The 17,862-nt window shown below is 31.1% G+C and overlaps 2 protein-coding genes across 6 annotated transcripts; both read left to right on the plus strand.

Annotated features, from left to right (window-relative positions):
- The first annotated feature begins 1,805 nt into the window (after positions 1–1,805).
- Positions 1,806–12,165, plus strand: LOC114173320 (DNA mismatch repair protein MLH3). 4 transcript variants are annotated; one of them, XM_028057618.1, is made up of 25 exons: positions 1,810–2,188; positions 2,270–2,321; positions 2,448–2,495; positions 3,116–3,270; positions 3,379–3,436; positions 4,414–4,471; positions 4,598–4,690; positions 4,803–4,968; positions 5,074–5,089; positions 5,205–5,425; positions 5,718–5,787; positions 5,871–5,948; positions 6,180–7,805; positions 7,882–7,963; positions 8,052–8,161; positions 8,664–8,737; positions 8,840–9,034; positions 10,020–10,064; positions 10,136–10,189; positions 10,280–10,386; positions 10,631–10,679; positions 10,812–10,871; positions 10,965–11,037; positions 11,618–11,703; positions 11,784–12,165. In XM_028057618.1, exons 1-25 carry the CDS (start codon positions 2,060–2,062, stop codon positions 11,958–11,960), a joined length of 3,882 nt encoding a protein of 1,293 aa, XP_027913419.1. In that variant the 5' UTR covers positions 1,810–2,059; the 3' UTR covers positions 11,961–12,165. The 4 variants fall into 4 exon arrangements, 2 of the variants coding, with proteins under 2 accessions (XP_027913421.1, XP_027913419.1); XR_003602492.1 differs by having other exon boundaries at positions 1,807–2,188; positions 10,267–10,386; positions 10,631–10,871; positions 11,784–11,970; XR_003602491.1 differs by lacking the exon at positions 11,784–12,165 and having other exon boundaries at positions 1,807–2,188; positions 10,267–10,386.
- A 900-nt stretch (positions 12,166–13,065) lies between these two features.
- LOC114173150 lies at positions 13,066–15,810 on the plus strand. 2 transcript variants are annotated; one of them, XM_028057394.1, is made up of 7 exons: positions 13,066–13,153; positions 13,546–13,679; positions 14,087–14,264; positions 14,358–14,442; positions 14,590–14,644; positions 15,074–15,212; positions 15,397–15,810. In XM_028057394.1, exons 3-7 carry the CDS (start codon positions 14,088–14,090, stop codon positions 15,490–15,492), a joined length of 552 nt encoding a protein of 183 aa, XP_027913195.1. In that variant the 5' UTR covers positions 13,066–13,153; positions 13,546–13,679; position 14,087; the 3' UTR covers positions 15,493–15,810. The 2 variants fall into 2 exon arrangements, with proteins under 2 accessions (XP_027913195.1, XP_027913197.1); XM_028057396.1 differs by lacking the exon at positions 13,546–13,679.
- The last annotated feature ends 2,052 nt before the right edge of the window (positions 15,811–17,862 follow it).

Below are 17,862 nucleotides of genomic sequence, written 5' to 3' on the forward strand. Positions count from 1 at the left end.
ATAATTCAAATTACCATTATACAACATTTCTATAGTATATACATAATACTTCAGGTAATACCTCAAGTTTCACTCTCAAAATATAAAACACCATGAATTTCTTTTTAAGAAATTTGTCAATAACCTTTCTATAATCTTATGTAATCATCTCAAGCTAACCTAGGTTAACTTATTATAGCTTGTGAAAGCCCTTATCACATAGTATATCCAATAAGTTATACATCGTTTAGGAGTCGAGATCAAACGTAGTTTAAATACTCCTTCCTCATTTCACCGTTCGAGACATTTTTTTTAAAAACAAAACCGTAACAGAACTTCACATTCCAAATGGACAATATCCGAATAAAAATATCTAATATACCACTTAAATAAAACTTTCTATCTTCAAATCTCTACATTTTTAAATTTACTATGAATAATACTCTCTTATATGAATCTCAACCTTATCAAAAGAGATAATATTTCTAAATATCTCACATTAACACCAAATAATCATATATATATATATATATATATATATATATATATATATATATATAAATTGGTCTATACAAGTGATTAAAAAATACTAACAATATTTTTTCACATTATGTGTTTGAGTATAATTTTAAGAAAAATAATATTTTAAAATTGAAAAATTAATTTATAGCTACACTGCATCATAATAATGTAATAAAGTTGGTTAAAATACTCCGTTGGTCATTGTTTTTGTATCAAAATCTCAATTTGGTCATCATATTTTTATATTAGTCTCAATTAGGTCCACATTATTGTAAATGAGTAACAATTAGGTATTTTCTATTAGTATGGAACTAACATCGTTAGGTAGGTATCAGTTCCTCATTCTTTCTGAATTTTATTTTATTTTAAATTTTTAATATCTTTTTAATTTTTTTCAAAAATATTTATGTCATGTGTCACGTATGTAGTGTGCTACATGTCAATCTAATATGGTAACATGTGTCAAGTTATTATATGAATATTAGTTTAATCCTCATATTTGTTAATGTGATTTGATTTTAGTTCCAAATTAAAAAAAAAATCAATTTAATGTGTTCCAAATTTATTTTTTATATAAATGTTATGATGATACTTTTATTAAAAGTGATATTTCTATTATATATTTTTAACAATATTAAGTTTATTTAAATTTGTATTTTATATTAAACTTTATTTAAATTTTATTTTAAAGTTATAATATAGAGATTTATAAATTTATATTCGAAATATTTGCATATTATATCAATAATTTATATATAAATTTTAGAATTGGCTTAAAAGTAATAATTTTATAAATTTAAATGTAAAATTTTAAAATAATTTATAACAAATTAAAATAAATAAATTTTTATTTCTTTAATATTAAATAAATTTAATATTATTAAAATATTTAATAAAAATATTAATTTTAATAAAAATCATTATAATATTATATAAAAGTTAGATTTGCTCTAAATTTCGTGCGTATTTAAATCAAATTAAATTAACAAAAATTGAAAAAAAATGTGAAAGTGACACATAATACCTAATTAACAAAATTAGTTTTCTATTAACAAAAAATACTTAATTATTACTTATTTATAAAAATATAAATTTAATTAAAAATAATAAAAATATAAAGATCAAATTAAGATTTTAATAAAAAAAAAATACGAAAAAAATATTTTAACCTAATCTAAATAAGTTATTAATAAATTAAATGAAGGTACAGAACATGGACCATGATGAAAATTTAACTACTTAATGAACCTTTATTGTAAAAATCAAATTGAGAACCGATCAATAATAATGACAACTTGCCCTACTCGGTAAAGAACTCAAGTAAACACATTCACAATTTGACTGTCCCACGCAAAAATCATCAGGGTGATATTATCATAAGCTCAAGTTATATAAAACGTTCAAACCGCCATTCAGCGCAGAATTCGAAAATAGCAAGACAGTGAGGCCTTTTCTCTCCCAGAAGTTTTCCCGATCAAACGTCACCGTCCGATCAGAAACCCTAGGAGCCGGTGAAGCGATCGAACATGCATGTTCTTCGTAATCGCAGCGGCAGAGTATGACGGCCAGCATAAAGCCTTTGCAAGAGGCAGTACGTAGTTCACTCCGTTCTGGCATTTTCTTGTTCGACTTCACGCGCGTCGTCGAGGAACTGGTTTTCAATAGCCTCGATGCTCGTGCCACAAAGGTATCACTCGAGAGAGAACTGAAAAGTGCTTTAGCTTCTAGAATTCGGGGTATACCGATTGAGCTGTGTTCTTTTTTACAGGTATCAGTGTTTGTTGGTGTTGGGAGATGCTATTTGAAAGTAGTTGATGATGGTACTTTTTTATTAGTTTTTATTTACAGAAATGAACGTCTGTTTATTTTTCTTGTTCACAATTCGGAGCTACTTGGCACGTTTAGGTTTCGGTGTATCTTTATGGTTTCGATAAATGTATTTGTAGGAAGTGGAATTACTCGAGATGGACTTGAGTTGGTGGGAGAAAGATATGGTATGCATTTCTTCGTTTTTTTTTTCTTTTTTTTTATTTGCCTGCATGCTCCATGATATGTCTATACGTTCATTAAAAGTGAAAAAAATGTCGTGATTAGAAAGCCGCCAATAGACGTTTTATTGTTTTAAGATTTTCATGGTAATAATGCGTACTTTACTTTCAAGATAAAATCTTCTTTATGTATTGACCTTTAAGATTTTCATGGTAATAAAGCGTAGTTTACTTTCAAGATTAAATCTTCTTTATGTATTGACCTTGCCGGTTGTGTGCTCAAATCTCTTTTCTGGAGGTGATTGCGGGTTGTTAAATTATTTAATTTCCATTTAGTTTGTATACGCAGCTTTCCTCGGGGTCAGTGTTGGGAAATCTGTATTAAAAGGAGCTTTTATTTTCTTGATTCTAAAAGTATTAGTTAACAAAGGTAACTAGAGCGATCAGACCATTGTATTCTGTTGCAATGTATCTAACACAAGATCTAAGAAGCTATCATGAGTGACTTTTTGTTAGGTTATATTACATGCAGAGGAAAAAGGGAGCCTTCTTTTTATTTATTCTTCCATGAATTTGAGTTTCCTTGCTGCCTTTGATAATGTTATGTATGTATACTGAACAAGCAGCAACATCAAAATTTCTTAATTTGGTTGACCTGAATGTTACGAGTGAGAATTTCGGTTTCCGTGGGGAGGCTTTGGCTTCCATTTCTGATGTCTCTGTGCTGGAAATTGTGACAAGAACTCATGGAAGGCCAAATGGATATCAAAAAGTGTTGAAGGTAACTAATGGCAGAACTTCCTATGCTTTATTCAGGAAGACATGAATCATATTATAGATGCTATTGATGTACGTTTTGTTTAAGTTTACATTTTTAAATTGACTGCAGGGATGCAAGTGTTTATATCTTGGCATTGATGATGATAGAAAGCAAGTGGGCACCACAGGTAGTAATTTTGGTGAATCTGACGGTTGCTTTTTTCCTTTTATGTCCGAGAATTACACTTACTAATACTTGGATGACATTCATTTTCCCTTATTTTAATGGTAGTCTAGGATTTAAAGTCGTGAAAATCCTTGTATCTATTCCTTTTTGTCTTTGCATTCTCAATTTAAGCTAATTAAGATCCGAGGTCATTATTCTAGGGTTTATAGTTCTCTCGTTTTTCTGTTGGTTCTTATATATGTACATGTATAAGCTAAGATTTTTCTTATCCTTTAGCATATATTTCCATAAAATTTGTGGTTAGTTGGCAGAGGTGTATTAGCTTTATTTAATGCTATTGTAGCTTTTATTTAGCTAGGGTGTATGGGATTCTTCAATCTTCTTTCTCCTCTTTTCTTTCCCAAAAGACAGTTGCCATTTGAATTCCAAGCTACTAAATTTTATAACCAATTGTTTATCATGTCATCTATTGTAGTTGGTTGGTTGATAATGCCTGTTTTGACCAGTTGATATTGCTAGTAATTATAACTTTGAAGCTATGCTCAAGATCTATGAAGCATAGACTTTGACATCGACCCTTTCTAGATGCAACCTGGCTGAAGACTCCAACATGATTAATTTCCAAAATATAGGACACACACACACACACACTCCTTTGATCGTAGTTTGTTAAATTACATCCACTGAATGCAATGGTTGTTAATTAGGACCATTTGTTGGCACTATAGGAAATCTTTTACTTGGTGATTGCTAGATTAGACAACTTTTAATTTGTCTTACTTTCCCCACTTGAAAATAATTTTTTCCTTTGCTTTATTTAAGTTGTTTTCTCTTATAATTTCTCACCAAGAAATCTTCAATTTCTGCCCATATCCATTACACTTATCTGGATAGAAAGTTTTTTCTTGATGGTGAAAGTTTTTTCAGATTCTTCTAGCACAATGACTTGATTGCTAATTAAGGCCTTGTATCTTTTAGTTGTCGTCCGTGATTTATTTTACAATCAACCAGTTCGGAGAAAATGCATACAGTCCAGGTTCTTTTTCTCCTGTCCTACCACAAAAGTGATATGTATTTTGAAGTTGTACTTACCTTGTATGAACTCTATGACTATGTTTCAAATTTTTGGATTGACTGGTGAATTCCATCTCTAAATTGGAAGTCCCAATAAGGTACTGCAATCAATCAAGAAATGTGTAATGCGACTTGCACTTGTGCGTCCAAATATTTCCTTCAAAGTTGTTGATATTGAAAGGTATATTTTTCCTTCAAAGTTGTTGATATTTAAAGGTATATTATATCCGTTCAAAACAATTTGTATCTTCTTTTTTCTGGTTGACTAACATTCTCTTATACCTTACATTCAGAGAGGATGAACTCTTCTGCACACATTCTGCTTCTTCTCCTCTGTCACTTGTAACCAGTGGCTTTGGGGTAGAGGTCACAAGCTCTCTTCACTATTTAGAAGTTGAGAATGATATCATAAAGCTTTCTGGATATGTATCCAGTCCTTGCAATATTTTAAACATGGAGGTGACTCATGTTTCTAATATAAAAAGTCAATTGTCTATTTCATGTTACCCTTGCGTGTAGGTTCTTTCTGGGACCTCTCCCCTAAATTTTGATTCATTTTTGCAGGTCCTGCAGTATGTCTGTATCCTTGTGATTGTCCTATTTTAAATATTGTATAATTGGTAGAGTGGACTTATTGATGTCTGAAAATAATCAAATGCTTTAAACATTTTCATTGTTGACCTTAACATGATAAGATGTTAACTCACAATTTGTTTGCAAGGGCCCAATTCATAAGCTTCTGAGTCAACTGGCTATCAGGTTTGAACATCTGAACTCATGGACTACTGCCAATGAGTTCCGAAACAAGAAGAGAAGCAGGTGTCACCTGGGTCCGGCTTATCTCTTGAATTTAAGTTGCCCCCGATCTATGTATGATTTGGCCTTTGAGCCATCAAAAACGTATGTTAAATTCAAGGTATAGCTTTTCTTAGGTTCCCTTTTCATGTTTCATTTTATCTTGTTGGTGCTTCAATGCGGTGATAATGCATTCTTTTTCCCATGAATGATTTTTGTGAGGTTTTAGTCTAGATTCATGCTTTATATTATACTTTGTGTACTTTGGGTGGTGTAAATTAACTCCACCAAGGAACAATGACCAGAAGATTTGAACTTTCTTTTTCCCATATTCAAATTTTGCTATGAATTATTTTAACAAAACCATGCACTCTTTATAAATGTGATTCTCTCTTTTTTCCTCACATTTTAAGGATTGGACACCTATTCTAAACTTCATTGAGAAGGTCATCAAACAATTCTGGGAGGAGAACATAGCTTCTGGTATACCCTCTCACTGCATCATATTGATATATAGTTCAATGAATTAATAATTTTAATGCTTCTTTTATTTGAGATTCATGTAGTAGAGCCCTCCAATCAATCTGCATACATGGTACAAGAACAAGAGAAAGCATATGTCAATGTCATTTCAGACGTACCAGGTAAAGTTTGTAATTTTCATTATCAAATAGTTTCCTTTACAGTTGCACTAATTTAGTCTGATCATTTTTAACCATTTACATTTGTGATTTTTGTTTCATCTTCTATACTTTTTACGATAGAAATAAGGTCCTTATTTTTGCAGAAAAACATTGCTTGAATGATTTATATGCTACAATGGTTTGCTTTCTTTTTTAACATCTGAAGACTGTTGTCATATATCTTCGATGCAGATATATCAAGGTTTAGATACCAAAATCGTAAGGATTGCCCAGATCTATTCTTTTCTACTTCAGACAAGCTAATTGAAGATGACTATCATCAATCTAACAGGGAAGATGTTAGAACCTCCATTGATTACTTGGAGGCCGTGATGTTCAAAGAGAAACAAAGTACAGGAGACTCTCTTTTTCAGACTGGTTATTCTGGCAACTTATTGGATGATTCACATGCCAAGTGCATATCCACTGTGACAAGAAGGCAGAACAGTTTGCTGATTCATGATAGCAGCAGTTCACTGGAAGGAGATAACTTTTTTTATGGTGAAATACCGGCTATAGAAAGTTTAAATGATTGTGTACCTTTTGATGCACCGAGTTGTTCACATGGAAGAAAATTCCATAAAGAAGCTGATGCGACCAGTGAAGCATTTCAAGATGATTTACATTCTAACTGCAATGGGTACAGTTATGATGTAAATATTAATGGGGATTTGCAGAAACCTTTTCTAAAGGGATGCTCTACTCCAGGAAGTATCCTGCTTAAGAAAGATTTCCTTGTAAATGATGGATATGAAATCCAAAGTGATAGCTTTTGTAGCCAGCAGAATACAGGGGATGCTAAGGATTTAAATGATGATGTACCTTTTGATGAACCAAGTTCTTCAAATGGAAGAAAATTCCATAAACAAGCTGATGTGATCAGTGAGTCATTTCAAGATGATTTATGTTATAACTACAATGGGTACAGCTATGATGTAAATATTAATGTGGAGTTGCAGAAACCATTTCTAAAGGGATGCTCTACACTAGGAAGTATCCTGTCTAAGAAAGATTTCTCTGGAAATGATAAATATGAACTCCAAACTGATAGCTTTTGTAGCAAGCAGAATACAGGGGAGGATTATAGAAGTGGTAAGGATTTATTTGTCCATCCCTATCCAGAAGTAAAAAAAAAATTAAAGATGACTAAAAATTCCGATTTTCTTGAAAGAGCATTGGCTGAAGAAAGCTTTCTCCCTTCAGATTTATGCTACTCAGCATCACAAATAGGAAGCTCTGACTTGGATGGGCATCCTCTCTACCCAAAGCCCTCATCTCAAGCACATGCACTGGGTTTTTATCGTTCAACTGGTATCAAAGATGATATTGGAGGAGTATCTAGATGCCTTAAATGGGTCCATCATAAAAATCGTTTTGATGAAAGAGAAAATGAGTGCAATTTCAGCTACAATTCTTCATGGAATACCAACCAGCATCACTGTGCATCAAGTTATGCAAATATTGGATTTAATTTTGATGTTGCTGGTGATTCGGGTGAAATATTCAACAAATTAGGTGACTGCGATGATTTCAGTGACATATATTCTACAAAAAGGTCAGATATGTTAAACAAGGAGCTAGACTGGCTGTTGCCTGAGTCATGTGTTAAAAGATGCAAGATGCCTGACAAGAACAAAGGCAAAACAGATAAATTTAGAAATTCAACTTTGGAGGAAAATCATGAAAGATCTCGAAGAAGCATTTCAGCTCCTCCTTTTTATAGAGGCAAAAGGAGGTTTTTCTCTTTAAATCATCCCTCAGAAATAAAAGCCAAAAGTCAGATTGACCGTGTGTATAACCCTGGCTTCATTCATGAAGGTTTTTACATTTTCTTCCTTTTATTTATCTCCTTTGTTCCCTTTTCTTATTGGAACCAATGGTTTTGAACATGCAGAAGCTAGTAATTCTGAAGATCCTCAACAGCCTCCTGTTGCTCGCCACGAAAGCACTAAAGATCTCTTACTGCAAGGATCCAAGTAGGATGATATTTTATTGATCCATAAAAGCTGCTTAAATGTTGGGAATAAGTTCTTACTGATCCTGGTGGTTTTGCACTGATTGTAGAATCAATGTGAAACAAACTTCAGAGGTTCTGGGTGCTATGCAGGTTAATGACATAACAGAGATTGAAGAACTTGACAGTTTCAACATTCAAAACTGTGCTCCATTTGGGGGTAAGTTAAATGTGTTGGTAAAACTGAAGTCTGATATGACAAGATGAGCTCCTTTGAAATACCTTAGTTATGGCTCAGAATCATATTCAGATTGTTCAGCCTTGAAATTTGGCCTGATGAAAAAGTCTATTTGCTTTGTTGCCTTCTTATCTTTACAGATTATTTTGAGCTACTTGTTTAATTCTAAAATGTTAAGTTTCTTTACAATTAATTTCATGAGGTTATGTAAAGCTGGGTGTGTTTATTATTTTCTGCCCAAATGAAAAAGGCCAATATTTATTTTATTTTATTTTATTTGCACTGTCTTCTACATAAAAAAGTTAATTGTTGTTTATCTGGGTTATGCGTGCAATTTGTTTCATGTTTGTATGATCAATAGTTGAACATTTTCATGCTTGCTATTCATTTAATGTTAATACAATCAATAGTTGAAGATTTTAAAAGGTCTGTCTTTTCATTCAATTGTTACCTTCTTTTAAACCCTTACTGTCTGATATTTCAGAATTGCTCTCTAAGGATGTCCAAGATCCCATAGATTATGGGACTAAGTGGAGGAATTGCTCACCTGATTTTACAGTTATGTTGTAAATATTTAGAAGCCTATTATGTAAAATAGACGACAATTATTAGTATGCAGGATGTCTATTTGATCTGACTATGAGTATGACCTTTGCACAGAAGAATGATATACAGGCTAATGCTCAATGTCGAAACAATATACTTGACATTTCTTCTGGATTGCATCTTGCTGGAGATTCATTGATTCCAGAAACCATCAGTAAGAAATGTCTTGAGGATGCTAAAGTTTTGCCTCAGGTGGATAAAAAATTCATTCCAGTTGTGGCTGGCAGAACCCTTGCTGTTATTGATCAGGTCTGTCTATTGCATATTATAGCAGTATGGTTGAATTTCATTTTTAGGTGCACCAAGTCCTTTATGGAATATTGCTAAACCGAGGATAGCTATAGTGCAATGGCTTCTGTGAATGAAAATGTCGATAGCCAGAAGGTCTATTAGAAATCTTGCAATTCCTTGTGTCTCAAAGTTTGGCTGCCTGTCATCCTGCAAACTGGCAAATATACTTTTACTCAGGAACACTTGCTATATTTCCCTACATGCATGCAATTTCATCTTGGCACATAGAATAAACCAGTGTTCCTATATTTATTTTGCAACATTAGAAGAGAATACTCTTGAATATTTCTGTATAAGTGTATATCATTTTATCTAGGTTGGTTAGTTGCAAATGACTTTGTTAGAAAGTTATAACAGCCATCGGACAGTTGCAACAAACTCTTAGTCCTTACTATTTTACACATTAATAATAGTAATATCTTTCTGTTCTCTCATTTTAATGCAAATCTGCATGTTTAATTTATCTGCATTTTGCCCTTGGGGGTGTAAAGAAGGGTGATGATTTGATGAGCCATGAGGAAGACCAAACTTAGGTAGCCTAGGGATTCCCGTTGTACCTATATGTGCCACCATTACAGACAGTTACATCATTTTTAAGCCCAAAGATTGGAGGACCAGATACACCTAGGAGAAACAGATAATTTAATAGAATTCAATCCGGGTAACCCGTGAGCATGTAACCCACAACTACTTATTAAACTGAATTACACTATCCTTTCAGACAGGTAGATTCACTTTAGCAGCCACCCAAATATCTCTTCTCAACATTCTTAATGCCTTCTGTTGGATCTCTCAGCTTGATTTGAGTTTATTTATTACTATAAAGAATGAATAAAGCAGAAATGCCTGCTGCTAACAGAGATAATAAATGCACATTTTTCTAATCAGTAAGAACCTAAGGAGGAAACTTGAGGTGAAATTAATAGTAGTACTCCTTTTACAGCATGCAGCAGATGAAAGAATCAGACTGGAAGACTTGCGTCAAAAGGTAAACTTGTTCACACTGAGTCTATCGGAAATATTCTCTAGTTTTACTTATGAAACTAGTCAAATACTTAGGTATTGTCGGGAGAAGCAAAAACAGTAACCTATCTGCATACTGAACTGGAACTGGTATGCATTCTATGAATTAGAGAATTTAATGATTATGATATTTTTCCAAATCTTAAAATTCATACACTGCTAGTAAGATTCATGATGCAGGTACTGCCAGAGATTGGTTATCAATTACTTCATAGTTATAGCGAACAGATTAAAGATTGGGGCTGGATCTGCAACATCCATGCTAATAATTCCGAGACCTTTAGAAGGTATACCTCTCTGGCTCCCCAGTAGAGTTTTTATATATTTACCTTCACCAAGTTATGTTACAACATATATAGTTTTGTGATGCCTGTTATTTATTTGTTCATGGCTTGCATCACATAAAATTTCTCTACGTACCAATTAAACTATTGTTTGGATTCAAAATTGAACAATGGGATAATTTGCTAAGTCTTCTTTCAATTTGTTATTCAGGTTTTTTTTAATTTATAATTTTGACTGCCTTTGCAGGAATCTGGATATTATAAAAAGACAAGAAACGACGATCACACTTATTGCGGTCAACATTAGTTTTTTTTCTCTTCAATTTTTCTTTTAACTAGCTGAAAATATTAAATTTTTTATTTCTGCGTTTAGTTTTGAATTTTAAATGCATGTTTTGCATATTACTGACTTTAATCACATCTTATAGGTACCGTGTATTTTAGGGGTCAAATTAAATGATGTTGATCTTTTAGAATTTCTTCAACAGGTTATAAACATCCTGATCAAATTTCTAGTTGTCTCCCTTAAAAGGTTGGACATTTTATGTTTTTCTAACTTCCAATATATCATTACCTTCCAGCTTGCTGACACTGATGGATCATCAACAATGCCACCCTCTGTCATACGATTGTTAAATTCGAAAGCATGCAGAGGTATGTGTGTAACCGCAGGAACCCCTGCAATCACATGCTCAATGAGTTTGGAAATCGTTCTTGTGCTTACATGTTTCCTTGTACAAAACTAGGGTCATTTCTTTAGTAAGTAAAATAAGCTCTGTTCATAATTATGTGCAAGAGCTGTATTGATGATATGTTTATTTTATCTTCCTATTTGATGAGTAAACAGGGGTGAACCCCTCTGATACTTTGTTTGAAGAAGAATATTGACGTTATACTCAGAAGAGATGAGAAGTTAAATAAGTCATAGGTTTGATCGTCATAGCCACTTATAAGAAGAACTCAGTTTTACTAGGATAAGATGTGACAATCAATTCTATAACTTATCATTCACCTGTCACTTTTCTTGACTGCAGCATTAATATTCTTCTCTAAACTGAAACTGAATATCATAATGTCTTGCTATTTTCTGAAACCAGAAATATATGATATCGTCCTTCATTTTATCTCAATAGCATGCAATAAAACTCCCATCTGTTGCTCTCATCTTGTGAGGGAATATTGCAGTCATCGGTAATATTCCATTAATTTTATCAATAATTCTGGCGTTTTGAAGGTGCAATTATGTTTGGGGATTCATTGCTACCATCAGAATGTTCCCTTCTAGTTGAAGAGCTAAAGCATACATCGCTTTGTTTCCAAGTAAGATATAGGTTTCCATGTTTGTAGATCTATAAGAGAGGAAAGACAGTGTTGATGAGAATTTGGAATTTTGTTTTCAGTGTGCTCATGGGCGACCAACAACTGTTCCTCTAGTCAACTTGGAGGCACTGCATAGTCAGATAGCCAAGCTTCGACTGATGAACGAGTCTTCAAGTGATAAGTGGCACGGATTACGTAAACATAAAGTATGCGTTGAACGTGTAGCACAACGTTTAAATTCTGCTACTGGAATTTGACACACTTCAAAACCATTCTTTTGTAATTTAGTGTACAGAAAATATTGAGGAAGTAAACAAATAATGAAGCAATGGTGCTTATATAGATATTACTGGATAACACCATTTCCACTGAAGCTTGTGTCCGTGTCGTTCAATTTCATCAAGTTTTACATTAATAATAGATTGAATTTGAACGCAAGGAGAGATGTACATTTATATTTTTCTTTTGTTTCCTTCCAATAAATTCATTCTCTGTACATGTGAAACTAAATGCTGATAAAAAAAATATATGAAACTAAAAATCAATACATAATTTATCTTCTACGGTGTTATTCTGAACCTATCATTAGTAAAAAGAAGATGAATATATATATACAATAAATTAAAACTGAATTAATTTCAAATTATAAAAGTATTTAATCCATCTAACAATATAATTTGTCAAACTCAATATGTTTGGAAAGATTCTAAAGCATATTTCACTATAAATTCATATTTGACCTATAAAAAATATCGATAATAAAAATCAACTTGAATTCCTTATAGAAGAATTTTTTTTTTCATTTATAGGTGATCACTTGCACTTATTATAAAAAAAATGATGATATACGAACCTTTTTTCAAATTTTGATCACTTGACGTCTCTTATATGATTAAATTATCAGTAAAAATATACGATATCATTTCTTTAATAAAGTTCGTATTTAATATATTTATAAACTAATATATTATAGATATCTTAAATAATTTCTTATGAAGAGATAAATCAAGTGTGAATTATCTCAAGTCTACGTAGCACCATTACATCAACTTTAAAATAATGCAATTCAGCCTAAATTTCAGCATATCAACATTTGTAAAAGTTATCAAATATATAAAAATATCAACAATAAACCCTAAATTCATTTTATAAAATAAATATTATTTATCTATACTACCTTAAAAAATACCATATGTGAAACAACTACATTCCTTTTATTTTACAAAGACGAAAAAAATAATTTCAAATTTAAGAAAAAAAAAAGTGAAATCGATTGGAACAAAATTAATATTTCACTTATTTTAGGGGAAGCAAGTTATATTTAAGTTTAAAATAAAATAATAAAACATTTTGTGCTTAATTATGACATTGTGTCATGTTTGTGTTGAACATCGAAACACTCTGTACAAAGCTTTCTCCGTTGTTTGCTTCCTCCAGAGCAGATCAAAAGGTAAGTCTCATGAACCGTGTTTGCGTTTTTCGTTCTCTTAATCTAAGTTTCAAAGTCCTTGTTAGTTTTGTTGTTGATGCATGAAATAGGGTGTTTACATGAAATTCCTTCAATTTCACTTCTTTTCTGTTCTGTTATTAATTGAGGATTTAGGTAGTTTTATTAAGCATTCTGTATGATATTAGTTGTTAGGACATTGCCCGGTTGTTATGTATTAGATTTAACAGTGTTAACACCCGGAAACAGAAGGAGGCAATGAAGATTAATATCCCACATTTCATTTGATTTTTTATTTTTTTTACTGGAATTGGCTTTTAAGATTTTTAGGGTTAATCGTAGGGAGATGAATTATTGACCCATGCTATATGGTATCCTCCAACTTTGTATTTCAGGAACTTTTTGCGTTGTCATTGTTGCCAATATGGCGTAAATCCAAAGCATTGGAAAAAGTTAATGGCCTTATGAAGACTGTAGGAGTGTGCTCCTGTGAAGTAACATTGTCTCTATAACAAAATTATAGTGGAAAGTAAGAATCCATCCTCTCTGTGAGTGTATACTTGTGAAGTGATATTGTCTCTATAACAAAGATATTTTCATTTCCTGTTTTTTCCTCTTTTTCGTTTTTTCATCTATGATCTAGTGAGTTTTGGTAATCCAGTCGCTGTCCCTTTTTTTTTTTGTTATTGACTTGTGTGTTTAGTTTAAAATTATGGTTTTTTACTATTAACTATAAATATGTCTTTACTTTTGTACTTTTATTTTATTTTTATCAGTTATATATGTCTAGTATAAGTTATTTAACTTGTGTTCATAATCTTTAAAGCAATGTTTATCTTGCTGTACGATATTGGGGTTAGCTGCTCCTCACTGCTGTTTGGAATTGATAACCATGAGTGCTGAGTATAGAAAAAAAATTGTTTTTTCTTTTGTCAGGATGATCGAATTCTCAAAAAGCAATGTCAAATATACTTATGTCCATGATCAGAAATATTCCTCCGAAGTTGTTGACATACACCATATAATTTTGAGGAGGAGTAATGCAAAATATTTTTTTATGTATACCACAACGCTTCTTGTATTAGCATGTGCCTTGTATTTGTATGTTTATAAGGTATGTCTTCCAAGTGTTTTGTTTTTCAATGACTCAAGGATTTTAAATATTGTGGTTTTCACCTTTACTTCATTACATTTCTTCTATCAACAGGAAAAAACAATTAGTCTCGTGTATTGTAGCTTTCTTTTTGACATATTTCTTGTGAAGTCATTACTTGGGAAGCCAATTAAGAAAGGTGAGGACCTTCCTAGCAGGGTTTTGTATTATGAAAGATTAACTGCTATTTTTATTTTAACATGGAATGGAAAATATATTCATTTACATGTTTTAATTTTTAAACTTTATTTTGTCATTTTCACAATGTTCGTAATTTTGCTTGCAGAATCTGTTGTGATTATGCCGGCTTTTGGAGTACAGCTTGAGACTCATTATGTGAGGTAATGCTTTTTGTTGATTGATTTTCAGTCAACATTCGAAATTGATTAAGATCCCCTGTAAAGCCTGATGTACATTCTGTTTTGTAAAGTACTGTGTGCTCTGTAATTGTTATCTTTCAAAGAAAAGGTTGGGATATTGAAAAGCTTGTGCCAGTTTAAGGATCTTTTGGTAGTTCATACTTGAGAAACAATTTATAATTTGATTGTTTCTTATCTGCCATGGGTATTTGAATTTTGAATCACATAATATCCATGATGAAATATCTTACTTGAAAGTCTTGGTTTTAGCTGACAGATTATATCCAACTTGTTTTCAACTCATTCAACTGGTATCTTGTGTCCTTTGTATTGGCCATTGTAACCCTAACATGATTTTAACATATTTGATACCATTAAATACTTATTTTGTCTTTGGATACTTTGCTGTAGTGGAAACGTCATCCGATTCTTCGTTCCCATTGACAAGATTCTGAAACCTGTTCTAATAGAATGTGTGACTCCAGTGACTTGTTATTGGACTCTTTCATTGATTATTCGTGGGGAATCAGAAATGATGTTAGTTTTTAAGGTGAGTTACTTTCCATATAACTAGTTTTCAGGTTCTCAATTTTTTTCAGTATTAAAGATGGAAGTTGAAAACTAAAATTATGAGAAGAATTATTAGCTTAAGAAAGCATTTAACCTCATCATGTTGATGACTTTTTTGAGGTCTTTTACCCACTAAAGAAGGATTTTTAAATCTGTTTTGCTAGAACTTACGCCCTCCAGTGAAAATATTGGTCCCTGTCTGGAAGGCCCTGTGTGCTGCAACTGGTAGTAAAGAAGAGACTTGTGCTCATGCAGTATGAATAATTGACTGCAATGGTTTTCATGTTATACCCCATCAGTTTAGGCTGTGTTTGAATGAGTGTTCTGTCTATTTTGAATTTTCTGCTGAAATTTTGGTAATGATTTACTGTACTTTCAAAATATATTGATTTTGATATTTTGAATATATCAAAATTAATATAATTTTGAAAACATGTAATAGAAGGATTACATACAAAAATCTACTGACTCTATTCTGTCATATTGTAGGAGAGAAGATTAGGTTCAACCTTGATTAATCCTTTCAGTGTATTTTCTCTTTCAAAACCAATAAAGAAACAATAGTCTATACATCAAAAGCACTTAATAAAGAACTTAGAAATATTATATTTTAATGATATTTTAAGTTTGCCGAGTTTGTAAATTTTATCAGCCAATTTTTTCATGCATTTGATCATCATAGTTTATTTTAATATTTCACACATTCTACTCTATTGATTTCTAGTTGCTCATGTCGTTAATAAAAAAATTAAAAATAATAAACAAAATTGGAACAATTTCATTTTTCAGAAAGAAAAGTTTTAACTCATTTCAATTTTATAACCTTTTTTGCTAGTTAGTACATTGTTGTATATTTAACTAATAAGTAATCCAGAAATACAGAATGATTATATCTTTATGCACATGATTGTATGTGTTTATACATTTTATTGTTGGTAAAATATGTAAAAATGAACAAATGTATTAGTAAAATGTGAAAAAAAAAATCTTAAATAGTAAAATTCATAAAATGATGATAATTAAATAGAAAACATGTAATTAAGTTTTTATAATTGAACATCAACAGATTGCACAAGGAACTAATTAAGTTAGTATCGATTGAATAAATATTTAGTTATTTTTATTCAGAATCAATCAGTCTGAAATTGATTAACATCACACACAGATTTGAACTATTTTAATTTTTAAAATAGGTTTTTTATTGACAACTTTTTTCTAAAAGACCTATGTTTGAAAATCAAATCAATCAAAACATTAGTTCATGGTTCACTGGTTGGACCAATAGCTAAACCTTAGTTATGCCCGATACCAGTATAATAGTGTTAATAATTAAGTTACATATAAAATAATACGAAAAAAAAAAAAGATCATAATAATACTAAAAACAAAACTAATGTTTTATAAGTTTTTTTTTTTTAGATTCAAAATGTTCTTTAGTTTAAGATTTAACCGTACCTAATAATATTCTTTAAAATAATAAGTTTTCTTTTAAGTGACAAATAGTTTACATTTTTTATTTTTTGAATAAAATAAAAATACCTTGTATTAAAATTTTTCTATTATTTTAATTTTAAGGACATTTTGTTAATTAGTATGAAATATATTCTGTTAAGAACATTCACCTGTAAGGTATATTTTATAGTTATTTTAAATACAATATGTTATACAACTAAACCAATTAGTTAAAAAATAATTCTTATTAATTATCTTAAAATTAAATATGTTTAAGTCTCTTTAAATTTAGATATAAAATTGAAATTCTTTTCTGATCCAAAACTTTAATAATGTTTTATCCTCAAATTAAAAAAAATGAATAAATAGTCTTTTAACTTAATTGTGTTATTTTTTTTCGAAAATATTATTGATAATATTTCAGAAAGTTCTAAAATTACTTAAAATAAATAAAAAATAAAAAAATTAATTTGATTATATGAATCATCAACAATAAATTAATAACCACCTTTGAACTTAAGTTATTAGTTTAAAGTTGACTTTAATTCTTTTCCCTTTTAACTCACTAGGATATATAAGTATATTTAAGTGTCGCATTAAATAGTTTATTCTATTTAACATGAGAAGTTTAGCCATCTATCATCAATTGTTAAAACTTACCAACAACAAGAAAGTTAACAAAAAAAAATAGTTCATTAAATGGAAAGTTAACAAAAAAAAAAATAGTTCATTAAATGGAAGATATGCGGTGTTTCTTTGATGGACTCGCATTGTGCGAACAAATTTAGGAGTACGAATTTCAGCCAACTAACGCGTTCCTTTGGTACGATTTGAACCGAAATCAGAAAGCGGATTTGAGGGTGGGATGGTTTAATCCATCCCTCCAAAAGTGTGGTGATACTCATAATTTGAGAGATTACGAAATTGCCTCTATCTTTTCTAGTTATTCTGTGATTTTTTACTTTGCCTGCTAGATTCCTGAGCTTGCATGCATCTTTCAACTGAAGAGATTCCTAACAATATTCCTTCCATTTCAACTGTGCATTAATAATGAGAAAAGAGATTCCTAACAAGATTCCTTCGAACCACATCCTACGATTTAAAATGGGCATATCGTCGGAATGTGTCATTGTGAATGTTCTTTGCTCTCACCGTGGTGGTGCGTAAATCGTTCTAAG

Source organism: Vigna unguiculata, chromosome 2 (genome assembly GCF_004118075.2).
Source record: "Vigna unguiculata cultivar IT97K-499-35 chromosome 2, ASM411807v1, whole genome shotgun sequence".
NCBI lineage: Eukaryota > Viridiplantae > Streptophyta > Magnoliopsida > Fabales > Fabaceae > Vigna > Vigna unguiculata.